Source organism: Ochotona princeps, chromosome 11, assembly GCF_030435755.1.
Source record: "Ochotona princeps isolate mOchPri1 chromosome 11, mOchPri1.hap1, whole genome shotgun sequence".
Classification (NCBI taxonomy): domain Eukaryota; kingdom Metazoa; phylum Chordata; class Mammalia; order Lagomorpha; family Ochotonidae; genus Ochotona; species Ochotona princeps.
The window spans coordinates 23,685,645-23,698,953 of record NC_080842.1 but is presented as its reverse complement, the minus strand read 5'-3'; the positions used below and the strand labels follow the sequence as shown (position 1 = coordinate 23,698,953).

General features: G+C 39.1%; 1 protein-coding gene across 16 annotated transcripts in view; it reads right to left on the bottom strand.

Moving 5' to 3' along the window:
• SORBS2 (sorbin and SH3 domain containing 2) overlaps window positions 1–13,309 on the bottom strand; it is a 188,267-nt gene that overhangs the window by 63,397 nt on the left and 111,561 nt on the right. For 10 of the 16 annotated variants that reach the window (XM_058669909.1, XM_058669901.1, XM_058669911.1 and 7 more), the window contains 2 exons: window positions 6,932–7,070; window positions 1,998–2,170 (listed from right to left, as the gene is read on the bottom strand). In XM_058669909.1, the coding sequence (XP_058525892.1) occupies window positions 1,998–2,170; window positions 6,932–7,070 (312 nt within the window). Of the gene's footprint in view, window positions 1–1,234; window positions 1,371–1,997; window positions 2,171–6,931; window positions 7,071–9,915; window positions 9,952–13,309 lie in introns of those variants that run through there. The other 6 variants (XM_058669899.1, XM_058669900.1, XM_058669902.1 and 3 more) reach the window with 3 other exon arrangements.

Sequence of the window (13,309 nt, the reverse complement as noted above, 5' to 3'; positions counted from 1 at the left end):
TAAACAGAAAGCTAAAGGGAAGCTCTTGGAGTCTGCCGGATGAGAAAGGAAAACAATCTTGGAGATTCTTGGCCGGCAGTGGCTCGGAGTGGCCTCATTCCACATGTATAAACACGGCTATACTTGGGGATGTGCTATGCAGGGCTGCAGAAAAGTCCATGGGAGCTAGCGGAGCCTGCACAGACCTGTACCTTCTTTGTAAAGTTTGAAAGGCCTAGGTCAGAGCTGCACAGATTATGGTTCCTTATAAGGAACTGCCAGATTGCTTATATTATATTTTCTATTTTATGGAAGGGAAATTAGCACAAAATGTTTGGTGTATGTGTTTACTGATACATATCTGAGCAAGCTTTTTCTTTGGTAGTAGATGGATTAACAATGTTAGATATCTATTCTACCTTTCCTTAACTGGCTCCGGCCAGTTTCAGATTTTCAGATGTTCTTATTAAATACCGAGAAAGCAAACTCTTGTTATCTAATGAAAATTATGTACTGTGGATAAAAATCAATGAAAAAGGTTTGCATGCTCACTTTAATGTGTCAGCTATTGATTTAAAAACACTCCACCAGGTTTCTAATAAAAATCTTTTAGACAGAATCTGCTAGAAATAGAATCTGAAGTGTGTTCATTGGTCAATATATCATACCCAGGGGTCCATAGGCAGAACTATTGACCTCATACCTGTAGGAGAGTCTATTTCCACATAATTAAGAAAAGGATTCAAACAAGCCAGGTTATAGTTAGAAATCTTAAAAGAGAAACAAACAACAACACCGCCATCACCAGAAACATGTAATGATCACAAGATTAAGAATCTTAGTCACAGACCTGGAAAATGACAGTCATTTATTCCCACACAGACTTGTGGGACTTTATCTAATTAGTTACCTTCAACACCCCCCCACAACAGCAATTGCTTCATTGATCTACTCTTTGGTTTTCAATTTTATTACAGAATCTTAGAATAATCAATGTGTACTTATTCTCTTAAAAAATAAAACACATAATCCTTTATAATCCCATACAATGATCGTAAATCAGGGAGAGAAAACACCCTCTTACTTAAATGCTCGTTCAGTTTTCTAGTCTCACCCTTGCTTTTTGCCCTGGTATCTTTGCCCCTGGCTACACCACAGGTTTTTTTTTTTTTTTTTTTTTTTTTTTTTTTTGTGGGTGTTCCAGGCCAAGGTTATGTGGCTGGAGCTCCGCTCATGCACCGCCCCCAAGTTTCACCTGCAAAGGTGCCGCGGCTCTCATCCTGGTTTGCTCAGCTTTCCGTGTCCGACTAGCACACACCTCCGCTTCTACTACACTGGGTCAGCAAGCCGAGGTCTGCTCAGCTCTCACAGACTGCCTCTGTCACTGCTGAGCTTGGCCAGAAGGGGCTGTCCCAGCACAGAGCTATGCTTTGGCAGAGTTAAAAAAAAAAAAAAAAAAAAGCAACCTCTTTCACTTATCATCCCAAGAGAGCTTCTCAGCAGGCACAGCTGAGGACAGGCCATTAAAATGTGTATTTTTCTTCAGACAATTTTTCCTCTCCATGACATTCACTCTCTTCACTCCAGATCATCTCGCCTCCCAACACCCAATTCATAGCTGAATCTGCCAGTGTTAGCACATCCATTTCCAGAAGTAAATCGCGGTTATATTGGCAAAGCTCATGGGAATTCCATGAAGCCAAAGAATTCACATTTTCTGGTTCCTTCTCTCTCCATGATCCTATCCCTCCTTGGTGTAAGGTAAAAATAGTGCCACCCAGCAGAGGCACATCCTTTTGACACCCTTATAAGGATCCTGACTTTTCTTTCAAACGGAAAACACAAAGTGTGTATGGTTCTCTCTGCCTCAAAACAGCACGATATTCATGAGGGCTCAGTCGCCACAGAGGGCAATCCTCATTATATAAGACCCTAGGAATGTACAAAGCCATGGACAATCCGTCCTTTGTCCAGTTTGTGCGCAGAGCCAGAGAGACGCACACGCAGGCGTTTCCTACCGTTCTGATTGCTGTGGGGATTCCGGACTCATCCACGGGCCCGATCCCTGGGTAATGCGGGGCTTTGATGACTGTCACCTTCTTCTCTTCCTCCGACGATCTGTATAGAGGAATGTTGCTGCCGCCCGGGCCGTCCAGAGACTGTGCGGGCTGCGGGTACGGCTCTGTGGGTTCTGTGGAGAAAAGTTGGTGAAATGTGATATGCAGTTGCTTGGTGTACAAGGAATCACGAACACATGATGCTTGTCCTGTATTTACAACAACTGTATAACACAGAGTATCTATTTCTGGGCTAGAAGTGACTCCCATGCAGCTCCTGGCTTCTAGGCTCACCTGCTGATTCCAGCTTCTGGCTAATGCAGACTGTGGGAGGCAGAGATGACTCAAGTATGGGATCCTGTCACCCACATGGGAGCCGGATTGATTTCTGTCTGCTCTGTTGGGGGCATTTGGAGAGGAAGTCCGAGGATGGGAGCTCTCTCCCTCTCTAACAAATAAGTATAAATAAGAAATGAAAAAGAATCCATATTCACATAATTATCTCTTTTACCTCATTTACCTTACACTTGGTCCCTCATTGTTTAGTGTACAAAGTGTAGCTGTATGCTGAACACACTTGCAACAACAAGCGCCTCAGCATTTATGAAAAGGGGTGAGGGAAAGAACATTTGTTGAGTGTACAGCAGTCGTTGTGTTTAACAAGCACGTTACATGTACCGACTCATCTTTTCTTCCAGGAGCACTTGGGGACAGCAGAATAGACAACATCAACTCTGCAGGTGACAGGTGCAATGGTTGGGATACGGTTCCTGCTCCCCAAAGCTCAGGCTGGGGCTTGGTCCTCAGTTCCCCAGTGCTGAGAGTTAGGGGTCCTGGAGACGATTTTCCGCTGCACCGGAACTTCATTCTTGCTGGACTGAGCTGTCAGGAAGTGAGCCAAGCACGTTGACTTTGTCTTGTTTCCCTGCCGCATCTGCCCGTTTGTCCTTCCTCTTGCAGCTGGGAATGGCAGGGGCCGGAGGCTCTCACCAGAAGTGGGGCAGACACGGGCGCCTCCCTCTCAGACTCCAATTGTAGAGACATGCCCCAAGGAAACGCTTTTCCTTACCAGTTGCCCAGTCTCAAGTGTTTTTGTTTAATAACAGAAAACAAACTGACACAAGGGAGCAGGAACCCAAGCAAGTTCAGTGACTACCCTAAGGTCATAATTTATATTGGCACTGTTTTTGTGATAATTTCTGATAATGAAATTGTTGAAAAGTACTGGAATGTGTTTTCAGGTGACAGTGATTTCAGGAAGACAAAGCCAACACCGGAGTCACTTAGTGCTCTGTATGTCCAAACATTTATTTAGATGGGAAGGCTTGTGGGGAACTCAGTACTTTGCTATTAGTATTAATTTTTATTCAAACATTATGATGGCCATAGTATCCTTAAGCTTTACACCAAAATACCAAGAGCCTGTGAGATAAAAACTGACCTAAGGGTATAAATTAGATGAGGTTTATCAAGCTCTTATCTTTGTCATCTTTATTTCTTTTTTCTTTTTTTTTTTAAGATTTATTTTTATTGGGAAGTCAGATACACAGGGAGGAGAGACAGAGAGAAAGATCTTCCATCTGCTTAATCACTTCCCAAGTGGCAGCAATGCCCGGAGCTGAGCTGATCTGAATCCAGGAGCTTCTTCCAGGTCTCTCACACGGATGCAGGATCTCAAGGTTTTGGGCCATCCTTGACTGCTTTCCCAGGCCACAATCAGGGAGCGGGATGGGCAGTGGAGCAGCTGGAACATGAACTGGTGCACACATGGGATCCCAGTGTTTGTAAGGTGAGGACTTTAGCCACCTGGTTACCGTGCCAGGACCATCTTACTAATTTCTAATATGATTTCAGAAGCAACAGAGTGTGCATATACTATATTATATATGCTATTTACACTTGATTTAAACATTCTTTTGAAAATTAGTATTATTGGGCAGGCATTTGACCTAGGGGTAAAGATGCAAGTTAAGAAGCCTGTGTCCCTTATCCAAGCACTGAGATTTGAGTCCTGCTGCAGATTCCAGCTTCCTGTTAATGTGGATGCTTGAGGCAGCAGGTGATGGCTCATGGAATTAGATTTCTGCTACCAACCTGGGAAATCTCGACTAAGTTTCCTGACACCCAGCTCTGGTCCAGTGTTGGCCACTGGGGACATTCGAAGAGTAAATCAGTGGATGGAACACTGTGTCTGTGTCTCTTTCTCTCTCTCCCCCATCTCTCTGCCTCTCAAATACTAACAAAATTAATTTAATTGTCATTGATCTAGTTCGAGTAATAATACAACTTCCTATTTTGCTGCAATTACTTTCAAAATTTTGGTGACCAAGAAAGACACTGTGTTCATACTGTTATCCCATGGTTCAATAGTCTGCCACAGAGAAAGTTCTTTCATGTAAAAATCTTTGTGTACTGTGTTTGTGTGCGTGTGTGTGTGTGTGTGTGTGTGTGTCTGTCTGTGTGCATGCTTGTATACGGTAAATGAAAGGGGCTTTGAAAAGTTCATGGAAAACGGGATGTAAAGATAATATAGACTTCCCCTGAATATTGTGGTGCCTCCTTATATATCATAAATAAGCATGTTTTTCCCTAAAGATTTTGCATAAAGTATGACAATTAAGCTTAACTTATCTGTGTAAGCACATTAAGGTCTCTTGTAATTGCCACCACAATTATTATGGCTATTTTCAATTTAATCTGCAACTGAAAAGTATTTTGAATACATTTTCTTAAAAGTGAAGAATAGTTTAGGCTAGAAATAAAATTGCTTTATTTTATTTTTTATTTTATTTATTATTTATGTTACTACTCCAACTTAAGTAGTATTTGGACTCGGATTGACATTCCATGTAACTCTAAAAAAGATTTGAGTGGACAACCATGAAGTTAGTATTTGTTGCCATTCCAGCAATAAATAGTTCTTAGATACCTATTTTGTGCAATATCTTAGCCAAAGAGAATTTTGTCCTCCTTTATAGTCACAAGAGTGCATGAATTCCTAACTTATGCAATACAAGTTTGCTCTGTATTTACTTATTCGATCACATGGTTCACAAACTGACAAACTTTGCAAATTTTTTGGTCTCACTAAGTACAGAGATCATTAAGGCAGGGTAGGGTTCTATAGTCTCCTAGGATCCTATTACAGCATTGGTTAAACAGAATTTGTTGTGATTTAGAAGGAATTTTTTCCATACAGCGTAGTTTATATCCCAAAGTCTACTCACTGAAGTGTTGTAAAAACCAAAGCCTATGTACAGTCAAGCACTTTTATCTTTTGTTTGCTTGGGTGGGGCCAGAGGGGTGTTGAGAGGGACAAAAATCAGATCAATCTGACAGGCAGTGAGGCAGAAATAGATTTTGATATTAATTATTCAGGCAAATGTTATGGCCAGAATATTTTGTGGAATTTTACTTTATAAGTGTGGTAAGTCATTTTGATATTCTGAAATTCTGGGTGTAGTGAACTCCTGTTACTAATACTACACCATGGCTAATTTTTACAGAGCAACATTTTGGCATAAGGATGTTCTATCTTCTTTGACTCTAAAAATGAAACATAAGGTTCACAGACGATCCCTAGGAGTAGGCACAAGAATATTTAGACTTTTCTTCGATGAGTCCCATGGCTACATATTAAGCTGTTCAAGGATCAAGGTTTTGCTAATCCCAGAAGTTGAGTTTCACAATATGCATGCCAGATGTTGACATAAAATGTCCCTTAGTGAAAGAACAGCACCAATACAGGACTCAGTGTTGTGGAGGGAAGGTTGCTACTCTCAGCCAGAGAGGAAACAGCAGCTAAAGTCTTGTCCTTCAGTTTACTTTGCTCTGGTTGGTGGTGGCCACAGAGTCAGTTCTGTCTTTTTCTCTGAGAAGCATATGGCAATCATGAGTTGAGCTTTCCTGTTCTAGAAGCTTTCTAGTTACACAGCATCAGGGAAGCTTGTTCATCTCAATATGTACAATGATTAGTGGCTTTAATTTTTTTTTTAGTTTTTAAAAACAATTTTTTTAACTTAAGACACATTTTCTGTATTATTCTTTAAATTATCCTGTTACATCATGTTGCTGTCATCACACTGCTGAGTGCCTTTCCCAGAGAACCCCATGGAACTAGATGCTTCAATTTTTTGTGTGTGAATGTTCATGTGTTCATTTTCCTCCCATGAGGCAATTATATAATTCATTTATACCTAAAAATACAAAATTACTACATCATCATTCAAGAAGACCTGTAAGTTTCTCTTGCTGGGCTTTCCACCGCTACATCCTAATGTTCTTTTAGCTTCAGTTTGAATATCAGTTTACCACTTTACGCACCAGTAGTTTCCTGCTGTATTGCTAGGGTAGACAGTCTGTTGCATTAGTTTAAATGTTGAACATCTATTTCATGTATGAGAGGTCTTCAACTGTTTCTTAGAAAATGTGTGTTATGATAGCACTGTGCATGGATTTCAATTTTTTTGTGTGCCAACATAAACTGAACTCATCTCTTAATTTCATTTTCCCATGATCTTCTTTGAAATACCCCTGCATATAAACCAAAAGAATATTCCACAATGAAAAGCTCTTCCACAAAGGAGGAAGCTGCCTCAATGGACAGGCACTACATTAATGATCTCTAGTGGCATCAACTCTTCTCTCCATCACTGATTATTTTCTTTTTCTTCTTACTCCCTCCTACTCCAAATCCACACAAAAACTTACCTCAGGCTCAGCTGTAGTTAGGTCACCTATTTTTCCCAAGTAGAACCCTCTGCTTCAATTCCTCCTCTACAATAGTGTCTTAACTAGTGGAGTGCTGATCACTCCCGTCTCATTTTTATGCCTTATATTTTTCTCACACTTTTTGTTTTTGACATAACGAAAGTCACAGTTATCAGAATACTTACCAAGGGATCTGCCATGCTGCATGATAATGCTTGAGTTGAGTGAGCCTGGGAGAGAATATGCCGAAGGGGAAAATGGCCTTTGGTAGTAACTCATTGGACTCACAGCACCACCAGCGTTTCCATTCACTGTTATCTGGCTCTGAGAAAAAGTGCAAAGGTATCCCAATAAAAACACATAGTCCTCTGTCAATAACATCCCTTCAGCAGATGATAAAATATTTCCAATCCCATGGCAGCGATCCACTGCCAAGGTTTCATTTATTTTTGTAAACTCCTATGTGAGGGACAGGGCAAAATTTGTCAGAGCCTCCTCTCTCTTCTTTTATTGATGAAGACCACTCTCTTATTTCAGCACGAAGTGCGGAGGTGGTGGAGAGTGAAAGAAGCTGCCCAATGGACATGGTACTCTGCCACTGAGATCCACAGGGATGGGTGGGAGCCACTGCCTAGTAAAGGAGAGGGGCAAATTGTCTCTTAGAATTGTGACGTAAATAGACAAGGTCTGGGTGAATGTTCTTTGACATGACAAAACGCCCTGGCTCTCAGATGGACCAATGGGAATGCTCCAGGAGTGAATGAGTGTTTCCAGAGCAAGGTGACTGAGATAGGGAACATGGCCCTTTGGACTGAGATATCACTCAGGAACCTCTTAAGCCTTAGAATAGTCAAATGCCACATGAAGCATCTCAGGGATGTTAAAACACTGACGTCCTTCCTCATCCTCATTTAGCACTTTGGGGACTTTGGCTTGGCTTCGCCACTTACTAATTTTTGACTGCTTCTTATTTGAGTGTTTTTATCTGCAGTGGTATCTTACCCTCTTGTTGGAGATGGTCAAGGACCAATATGCTTCATTTATACTTCTGTTTTTTATACACAATCTGTTACTAATGACCTTTAGAAAGTGCTCACTAGGTACCAATTTTAGGGTTTGATCAGCTTAGTTCACATGGGTTGAGTTCACGACTGTTAAACACATCTATCTGTCCACAGCACACAGCACAGCACAGCACAGCACTAGCATTATGGAGACAACATAATCATGCAAACGAGAAAATACCATTAAGAACACTCAGCTTCATTCACCCTATAACTATATACACACAAATACACACAGAAAGAATTATTAGGATTTTTTCTGACTCATTTTAAGCCAAGTGAACTTATTATACAGGCTCCAAATATACATGGACAAGCAACTGAATATTTCTATTTCACTTTAAAGTGTTTCTAAATGACTTAAAAGAAGTATAACTGTATCACTTTTGTGCTTAAAATCAGTCAGCATTGCATTGAAATGATGATGCTTATTGAATAAGTATTTCTCCAAGCTATTAAAAAATCCTTGCACCATGATTTGAGAATCTTCTATTTGCAGAGAAGTGCACATTCAAGTAAGTATCAGGCACAGTCTTGTCCAGATACTCCAGAACCTTCCATACCTCTGATGAGAGAGTTGAGGATATATTTGTTTCCTGGTTTAAATGAAGTTTTGTGGATCTTTATAAATATGTTAATGCTATTGTTATAATGTGGGCTTAACCCCCAGAAATTGAAGCTACTTAAGTAGCCAGTCTCTGAATGGGATGTGCCAATGCCAAATTTTATACCTTGGTATAGGATGAACACCAAATCTCATTCAAAGAGCATTTCTTTCAGTGATGCTAATATCTCAGAAACATATGGCTCATTATAATATTTCATTATGCATGAAATTTTAACACAGTCTTCACAGAACATAAAACCTATGTGGCACAATAAAATTTTGATTGTTTTGAACTTCATCATAACAATTTTTGAAGAAAATTCCATTTTTCACCCAATGTTGCATGCATTAGATGGAAGCCATTGCTATCCATTATTTTTAGTTTAGAATCTGTTCCAACCATGCACAGTCATTATGCAGAAATATGCCTACAGTATTATAAATTGAAAATAAATCAATATGTAAAGTTAAGAATATATTTATAAAATAATTCAACAATATAGGGCTAAATTTTTGTAATGCTGATGGACATTATTTATATCATTCACTCCTTTATAAAGGATTAGTTAAAAAGACATAGCTTCTGGTGAACAAAGAGCAAAAGGAATTAGCATGATGTAATCAATACTTGTGTGACACACAAGACATATAAATTATCTACACAGTACACATTAAGATAAACCAGAAAACTGTTAACAGCAATAATACTGTGTTAAAATTTCAGAAAAATTCTAAACTTTCTAATTTAATCGAAGCAGTACTATAACGCAAGCCTATCTAAATTTCTGAAATAGCTTCTAAGGTAAATCACTCTGTAACTCATTAAGTACAGCAATAAGATAAGCCACAGATAATCCATCTGAGAGTAACCGGAAGTAATCTTACAATGTGTGGGGAGACTGTGTTATATTTGCAGCCCTACCTAAACTTAAGGATGAGTGTAATGGATTTCCCTAACAGACAGTACAGAATTGATGTAGCAATTAACACCTTAGCAAATTAGAATATCCAGCTGCAAAACAAGCTGGCAGTCAAAAATTCAGTTCTTTTTATAAAAACTCACGGAGGCAAAGGAAGGATGAATAATTACATGCGTAGCAGCAGGGGTTGTTAAGGTGGTGCCATCTGTCACAGTGGACCTCCAACCCCAGGTTGGGGAAGGTGTCTCAGAACCATCCGTGGTGTCTGGACCACCAATGTCCAGCTCAGCTAGCATGGCGGTAGAGGACTCGCTCTCCGAGTGGGAGGAGTCTGTCATGACAAAGCCCGCGTCCTGGCTGTGGATAAGGTTGTCAGGAGGTAGGAGAGGGAGTTCATCTACACAGTGTGAAAGGCTCTGGGGGCTCTGCAGGAGTGGAGGCTCCCAGGCAGCAGGTAGCAGCAGGCTAAGAGGTGCCTGGCTGGAGCCACTGCCTGATGAAATAGTGGTTTTGTTAAAAGGCACCATGGAAGAAGGCCATGAAGCAGAGGCTTGTCTGGATGTCTCTGAAGCATTTACCTCCAACACCTTGGCAGTTAAAGTCTGATTTCCAAGCTGAGTTTGAGGAAAAAAAAATAGTAAGAAGAGATATAAATTATCCAATTAATAAGAACATCTTTTCTTCTTCTCTGTCTCTCTTTTGGTGCAATGTGGTGGAGAAAGCAAAATATCAGGCTTATGTGCATGCACTTCAAGGAAATACATTCAGATGGATTATGGATTAGGGGCTAATCACACAGTGCAGAAAAAAGCATGAAAACATGAAGACAGGGAAGCTGGTCTGTGTTTTTTGGAAACAAAATTAGTTTTCATACAGCACTGCAATGTCATTTTGAGTAGGCACTTGAGAGTGCAGGCATAGCGACTTTTTTCCTCCTCAGAAGTTTTCATGTTTGTACTTTATTACAGTGAAATACCAGAATATCTATGGGTCAACAAAATTAGCCTGCTGTTTATTCGAAAAATTCTCTAGCGCACTTCTCCTTACTGCTTCCCCTCTATCAAATGCCTCCAAAGTAGAAACTCATTTGCCTCACTTATTTCCCAAACTAAATATTGATTAAACCTCGAAGAATTAAGTGGAAAGGGTAGTATATTTCCTTTCCATTCACTGAATCTGTTGTATTGCAAAATGTTAGAGAAATCTAATTTTATTATTTTGGTACTTTTTAAAGATAAAACCTTTTAAAATTGCATTACGGTTCAAGACTGAATGGCTCTACCAACAGAGAGTTCAACAAATAAAAAAAAAGACCAAATGCCATCAGAAAAACATGCAAGGGCTATAAACAATGATCAAATGGAAAGAGGTTAAACTTCACTCAAATAAAGCAACTTTAACATAAAGCAGTCACAACACCATTAATACTATAAAACTAACATTTAAAAATATCCTAACCATGCAAATAAAGGTACTTAAGTATGAAAATGAAGTGAAAATGAAAACCAGGCACTTACAATGGTTTGAATGTACCTAGTTGGTTAGAACTATTGTTGGTATCAATTTTAGGTAAAGGAGAAAGAAACTGGTGAAGAAATAAAGGTTTCAAATCTTCTAGGTCATATATAACCCAAGATGATAAACATGGTAAGGAGATTGTTCATAGATGAACTAGGGAAGCTGGCCCATCTTAACGTTTTCGAAGTCAACTGCAGGAAGTTTGGTGATGTTTAACATTACAGGTCAAACAGGTTAAACACGAACTCCTAAGGAGTGACTACAACTCTGAAGCCATTTTTGTCCTTTATCCCACTCACTTTTCACAGTAGAGGAGTTTTTGGTGGTGTTTGAGGTTATGTGGCTGCGAAACTAGATCGTCAGATGTATTACAGGATACGAGTACAAAAGTGGGGAAATAAATCAAAGAGAAGTGTATAAACTTATAAATATTGACTACTAAGGATATAAGTGGTACTGGCCAGTTATAATTTTCCTAACAGTTGATTTCATGCAGTTGGCCTCACGAAAGTTAAAATTAATTTTACCATCAGAATTTTAACTGAGTACTTAAGAATATTCCCCCATATCAAAGGGTCTCTGTAGGTCATAGATACCTTAAAAATATAATGAAAGCTATTGATCTTTCTCTTAGGAAAAGTGCACAAATTTACAAACATTCAGTTCTACATAGTTTTCATAGGTTCGGACACTGTAAAGTACAACCTAATCCAACAGATGAACGAATTTTAAAAGTAGATAAAAGGTAAAAACAATTGTAAATGCCTTATATCTATGCAGAACGAAATATTAAAAGTTCAGAATATGATCAGAGCTACGTAAAGTTGTAAAAACAGAAATCTGTGTCTGTGATTTCTAATGGAAGCAAACTCAAGAATGGCATTCTCAAAATTTGCTCTTTTAAAAAATCTAATTTTCCACGGAGAGAAGAGCCATGCTTGCCATTTTCCACTTAATCAATGATGATCTTAAATAATGTTCAGTTTACTTAAGATGAAACTTACACTAAATTCTGTTATGGTATAATAAAATATTTAATGTATAAGTCTTAAATGTACATTTCAGCTTTTCAACAGTGTTTTTAATTTTTTTTCCACATTTGAAAGAGATGGGGGGAAATCAGAGTTTCTGTTCTCTGGTTCATTCACAGAGAGAGGGAGGAACTGAGACACCCAGAGATTTTCATCCTTTGTTTTCAGTCTGCAAATGACCACAATGGCTAGAGTCGGGCCAGGCAGAAGCCAAGTGGCCAGCAGTTTCATCTGAATCTTTTGCTTGGGTGCAGAGGCCCTAGCACCATATGGATCTGTTCTAGGAAGCAGTTGGTTGCTTAGCAGACAGAGTAACTGAACTACAACAGCCAATTCTTCTCTCTAGGAATTTTAATGATATGACACTACATATCCCAGTCAGGTGGCAGAGGGGTATCTAAATGTGGAGACCCAGAGTATGTCATGGAATCCATAGGCAGTTTGAAGAAACAAGAAGACAGAAGACAAGGTAGTACATTGTACCTATTACCAAGAGAACAAAAGCAGCTACTATTTCATCTTTCAGTTCCCTAGCAGCTGGCTGCATTGCTTGCATTACAGTGACAAGAGATTATCCTGTATCCTCATTAACCACTGTTAACCAGAGATATTAATGACTACATATTCTACACTCAAGACCTGGGTAATAGGTAATTGCAAATGATCACACAGATTTGAGCCCATTGGTGTAGTGCAGCATCTCAATTGGGTCAATAAATACTTCACTGTGCTATTCATGTGAGGAATATCATTTGTGTCAGAAGGTATCTCATTTTAAGAAAAATGCAAGAAGATGGGGTTTAAGACTAGGAATGTTTAAAGAAACAGAACTGCTGATTGAGTTTTGGATCTGGAATCAGTCAAAGGTAAGCTGCTAAACTCTCTCCTTGGCTCGAGGTTCCTCATGTGGAAACTATGAAAATATGTACTGTTGCAGCTGTCAGAATGAGGCTTTGGCAAAAGGTTGATTATGTTGTTTCACTTTGGAAGGACCAAGTTTATGTTCTGACGAAAAGGGCACAGTATTTAGAAATGTCATGGAAACACAGAATGGAGCACTTTGCTGTGTGTTCAAAGCATTTACCTCATATCTTCACTGTCTGACATTGAGAATTTGACATTTTTAGCAATATTTGCATATAACAGAAAGGTATATTTTATGGTATATATATATGGTATATTTATACACATAAATATTCAGGAGGTATTTGGGACACATAGATCCTATAATGCAATTTTTTATATTGTTGAATAAGGAAAGAATTCCTAGTGGCTTGTAACCTTCCTTTTAAAAGAACAGACTTTTATAATACACATATAAAATATATAATGCAACTTTGAGAACTGCACAATTTATATTTTTATTGCAGAGTATTGTTTCTTTGGAGACCAATCCTTCATAATAGTTCATATTCGAATGATT